This window comes from Priapulus caudatus, unplaced genomic scaffold (assembly GCF_000485595.1).
Source record: "Priapulus caudatus unplaced genomic scaffold, Priapulus_caudatus-5.0.1 Scaffold142, whole genome shotgun sequence".
NCBI classification, from domain to species: Eukaryota; Metazoa; Priapulida; class Priapulimorpha; order Priapulimorphida; family Priapulidae; genus Priapulus; species Priapulus caudatus.
Window position 1 is genome coordinate 29175 of NW_014577203.1, and position 5645 is coordinate 34819.

Here is a 5645-nt window from a genome sequence, read left to right on the forward strand (position 1 = left end):
AGTTACATTTCTAGAAATCTGTACACATGTCTTAGCTATAATCTCTGTAAATTTTGAGTTTATTGAAGCACGATTAGTCTAATTAATTACTACGGACCATTGTACAGCGTATCCATACAGTGCTGTACTTAAGCGGCAGCGGTGAGGATCCATTTGGAAACAAAATGGCGTCAAATCCTGAGTTGGCGCAACTCTCTGTATACAGGGACCCTAGTTGGAGCTACTAGTGTACTCATGCACTACTACTACTACAGGTGGCTTATTCAGTAATTAACTTCCATAAGCTGCCTCGAAGATGGTTGCCTGCCATGCATCGACTACATGTATGCCTGACACTTAACACACGCATCGCCACATTATAAGCTTAGCGTGCCTGGCCGGTGCATACACTATGCCCCTACTAACTTTAACATCTTGCATGTCTGACCGGTGTACTACCAGCGGCGTAAGAGGCTTTCTTACCTTCTCCCACTGATCCCTGATGCTGGGAACTTGGATTGCCTTTAGGGCGTCGGCGTATAGGTCCGAGCACTGGTTACAGAGCTTTGCGATGATGCCATCCTTCATCTTGTCTGCAATAGCACATCTCAACATTAGGCATTAGGAGAGGTGAGGGTGCTGCGATCAGCAACCAAAACCGCTGCTCGCTTCTACGCACCCTGCTGCCGTGCGCAAAGACAAGATAAAGTGATAATGCTAATATTATAACTGGTAATTTCGTTCTCAATTTTCTTGAATAGTGTTCGGTCGTTTAGAGTGGCATATCTTTAGTTAATGTGGCACCACAAGGATGTGGAATGCATAGATGTGGACACAGTGTTACAATGAGCTACGCAGATGCAAAATTATGCTTGCAAACGAACCCAGCGTTGCCTTGCTTTTTCTTTGTCACGTTTCGCGTAGCAGGCTGCACCTTAAAAGAAGGTAGCTCGTGCGCACTACCAAAGGGAAGTTGACTCGAATGCAAAAATCCACGTTACACTCCGCGCCCACGTTACATTACCACCAAGACAACCCTTAAAAAATTGTTTGTTTCCCCTTTACCTAGTCGCCTCTCAGGGTACCGAGAAGGTAGGTAGGTGAAAAATCTTTTTTATTTTGTTTTGAAAAGACGTGTGTATGTATATTGTATATTCTGTTTTGTGTATATGTTTATGCGGAACGAATTTGATTTTTTTTTTTTGGCAAAACGAAATATTTTTTGTTTTGTTTTAATCGGCCAATAAAATGTGTCGAGTAGCGGCGTTTTGGCGAGTCGGTCGGTAAAGGGGAAACATGCAATATTTTATCTTAGACCTAGCATACCTCAACACCTCATTTATCTTACATGATAGACTCATGAGGTTGCTCACTAAACAAATCATCTGATAAACGAGCTCATTATAACACAGTTTCTATGTCAACGCATTCCACATCCCTGTGGTGCCACTCTAACCGAGTGAACGAACCCAGTGTTGCCTTCTTGTAGAACGCCTCCTGAGCCTGCGCGACCATGATGGCGCTGAGAGCCGCGCACGAGTCTGATGACATGTCCGGCGTCGGCTCCTGTGTCGTCATGTGCATCACGTTGTCCTTCAGGTAGGAGAGGATGCCAGCAGACGTCTACGCAGGAGAAAACGTCGACGTTATTGAGGAAACACAGTATCGTGCGTGTGTCTGTGTATGTGTGTGCACGCGTGTGTGTGTGCGTGTATGTGTGAGCGTGTGCGTGTATGTGTGAGCGTGTGCGTGTATGTGTGAGCGTGTGTGTGTATGTGTGTGTGTGCGTGTATGTGTGTGTGTCTGTGTGTGTGCGTGGGCGATAATGATGCAAATTGGAATTGATAGTGATGCAAGGGTAGAAATTAACTTTTGAACACGGGAGTCCAACAGACTCCTTACCCTCAAAAAGAGGGAGTCCGCAGCACAATGAGGGAGCCCGCAGTATAAAGTTCAAAATTAAAGATATTAACAATAACACATGTGCTTATTTTTAAGATTCATGCGGTTGCACGTCTGCCAAATTTTCTTTGGACTTTTACTGAAAAATTACGGTAATTCTGCGAGGCCGTGCTTTGGAACGAACTAGTTAGAATGGCAGAATTTTCAGGGAGTCACACGGACTCCTGCATATGTCAAATCAGGGAGTCCGACAGTAAATCAGGAAGTATTTGACTCCGGACTCCCGTTAATTTTGCACCCTGGTGATGTGTCTGTGACGGAATCATGATAGCTACGGGAGTATGGACTATGCAGCTTGGGTTTACGACTAGAAAATGATCTTTTTGTATAGATAAAATAATGTAGTGTAGGTAGTGGTATTCCATTTAATCCAGTTCAACAAGCAATGCTCGCTTAGCCCTCTGTGTGGTTTAATCTAGGTGTAAATTTCACGAACAAGTTCGACTCGGTTGCCACGCCCATCGAGGAACGCCATCTAGTGGCGTGAAAAACGCAATCGTTTTTGAAAGACGACAACATCGATTATATAGTCAATTACGAAATAAACAGCTTTAATCGTCAATTCAGCAACCTACGGTTTCTGTACCTATACACCGCGGGTTCGGGTTAATCCTCAACAAAATACAGTGCCTAAAACATTGTTATCGCAGAGCTGAACCTTTATGGAAAGAAGAAGAAGAGAACAAACCTGGAACAGTTTAGCGCTGTTCTTGAGGCCTTCGTCGTCGTCGTGATTTTGCACCTCTGCGACCTGGCTCTGCATGGCCGCGATGTTGAACATGACGCACGCCTTCTCGAACGTCCCAGTGCAGACGGCTGCGAGAAGCAACGACAGATGTGCGTCAGAAATCGAATTCGTGCGAAAATTGAATATTTAAATGCATAAATCACATAATCTTACCTTTGTACATATGAATTTATCAGTTATTACTTCAGTTCAAGGATATAAGCGCTGACCACAATTCATTACATGTTCAAGTTTATGTGCAAATGACATGTGGACAGCTCTTATATCCTTGGGCCACTACTTCTTGCCTGAAATCATACTACACGTTTGTGTTTAATCGGGAGTGGACAAAAACAAAGTTTTGTTTTTTATTCACTCCTGATTTAATGATACCATAATCGCACTGGTTTCCCCACAGTCTAATGTCAATATATGACATGACTTACTCAGAGACATCTTTGAACCAAATAGAGAACCCTTGTCAAATGCATCTTTCCATCGAAAAGGAATTCGCACTTGGTTTTCCTCCAAAGGGAATTTTCCCTCCATCGCATTAAGTTGATCATAGTACCTGTGAATGCGAACCATGGCAACAGTTGTATGGATCCGTAGTGTCAAACTCACACTTATACTTATAGTTAGCTGTGAAATATAAACAGAAGTAATAACAAGAACAAGAACAAAAACTAGAACAACAACAAAACAACAACAGCAACAACTTACAACAACAACAACAACAGCAACAAACAACAACAACAACAACAACAACAACAACAACAACACGAGAGGGTCAAGTATGTGGTATCTCAACAATGTATTAATTTATTAAGTGATGTATATCCTAGACATGATTTCGTGTGCTGACAATTTTCGTAAAAAAACGCTACAGTACTAGGCCTATAGATACAATAATGTAACCCAAACCCAGGATAGGGTTACAACGCGTCGCTATGGTTTTCTGTGGAGGAAATTCAGGGATCCCCTGAGTGAATCACTCAGGGCGGTTTGCTGGTGCGTTTTCAGAGACTAGAACTTCCAAACTGGGTTTATTCTCAACACGAACCTTTCTCCGCTATCTTGGAACTTACTATCATGTATCACAATACTCTGTATTAAACTAATATAACCTGTTACAAAAATTCGAAGTGACGAGCGGCGGGTATTTCGAGCGCCATTTCTGTTGACCTGTGACGTACGCATTCTCAATGCGCGTAGCGATCGGCAAATGCAGCGCCCTCCGATTGGTCGGTGAATCCGCTCTTCAAACCGAAGTACGTCACAGGTCAACAGAAATGGCGGTCAGTATATTCGGCGCTCGTCACTTCGAATTTTTGTAACAGGTTATATTAGTTTAATACACAGTATTGTGATACATAGTAAGTTCCAAGATATAGCGGAGAAAGGTTCGTGTTGAGAATAAACCCAGTTTGGAAGTTCTAGTCTCTGAAAACGCACCAGCAAACCGCCCTGAGTGATTCACTCAGGGGTTCCCTGAATTTCCTCCCCACAGAAAACCATAGCGACGCCGTTGTAACCTATTTGGTTTGGGTTACATTATTGTATCGACTAGGCCTACAGGCTACAGTACCATTTCAGCAAACTCACTGAAAACAAAATTCACGCCAAAGCTACATAAAGCCAACTAATGCCAGTACGGGCTGAAATATTCATCATTAATAGCAGAAAGAATACTCTGACTTCATAGAGTACAGGGAACAGCTGGACAGCAATATTAAACTACAGATCCGGTGTTGCAACAACAAACTGGTTATTTACATCATACATGTATCGAATTAACAAACCTGTAAACTGAGTCACAGAGATCACGTGTTGTTCGAGCGCTCGTGCAAACAGGACATTTGTCCCTTAATTTTTGTAATTCTGCCAGTTGTGTGCTGTAGTCTCAGGACTGTCCCATTAGAACTGTTAACGTTCCAGCGCGATAAGTGGCTAACGGCGATGTTGTAAATCAACTTCAGAAGCCTCTTTAACGCGGCATGGATATTGTTTCGTGCCATCTTGCGCGGGTGACTGTTTTGCTCAACCGTGACATCAAGATCGCTTTCGCAGTGATCCATTATGAACAGGGGGTGTAGAGTAACAAATGCAAATAGTAAAGAAGCATAATACTTTTATTTATGTTGAAAGTGTTAAGTATTTTATTAGAATTGGTTAAGAATATATATTCGTTCTTACTTCCTTATATGTCTCAAACATTAATAACTTTGATAAGCTATGCGCGTTACATGCAAAGAATAAGCTAACCACACGCCGCTTATATGATGAAAATGGTCCAATACATTCCAATGGGCCCCGATCGAAGCAGCATAAAACTTTTGACCATCACGGTATTTCGTGTTCAATGCCCCCCGTGGTGTAAATGTTTGCTCTCAAAGAATGAATGAAATAGAGAAAATCATATAGAATCGACTAGGTACCGGCAAATGAAGACACCCTTAACGCCAATTTATGCAAAAACGCCAAGCTCGAATGATAGGACGTATTTATGAGGCCTATTTGTGCATTCTCCTAATGGCCGATAAATTTGTGTTGACGAATGGCGCGGCGGCAATAGGTGCCACTACTTTGATCTCTTGGTTCCAGGTTGTCATTCCATGGTCTTTCCAGGACGGCAGTCACACATACCACGTTCTCACAGACGTGGCAGTATGTCGCTCGCGCGAATCTTACATATCAACGACGTCGACGCCAGCATTTCTAGTGTCCGTGTACGACCATTCGCACTGACGGGATCATTCGGGAAAACAGCCTGATCGTCCCAGACAAGGTACGTAGCTCTTATAATATCACCCATGACATGTGTTTGTTATTAGCTGCTACTATGATAGCCCGAAACGTGTAGTGATACCGATCTCACTTTCTATTGTTGTGGTACGATTTTGCGAGGAGGACAACGCAATTGGTAGAATTGATTTGTTTATGGGCCAGGTGCATGAAAAAGTAGCCACTGATTTCT

At 42.9% G+C, this 5645-nt stretch overlaps 1 protein-coding gene across 1 annotated transcript in view; it reads right to left on the bottom strand.

Moving 5' to 3' along the window:
• Window positions 1-5645, bottom strand: part of LOC106806097 (programmed cell death 6-interacting protein-like) — a 31470-nt gene that overhangs the window by 16942 nt on the left and 8883 nt on the right. Inside the window, exons 2-5 of the mRNA XM_014807951.1 lie at window positions 3115-3239; window positions 2630-2757; window positions 1449-1602; window positions 463-572 (exon numbers count right to left, since the gene is read on the bottom strand). Of these exons, the coding sequence (XP_014663437.1) occupies window positions 463-572; window positions 1449-1602; window positions 2630-2757; window positions 3115-3239 (517 nt within the window). The remainder of the gene's footprint in view (window positions 1-462; window positions 573-1448; window positions 1603-2629; window positions 2758-3114; window positions 3240-5645) is intronic.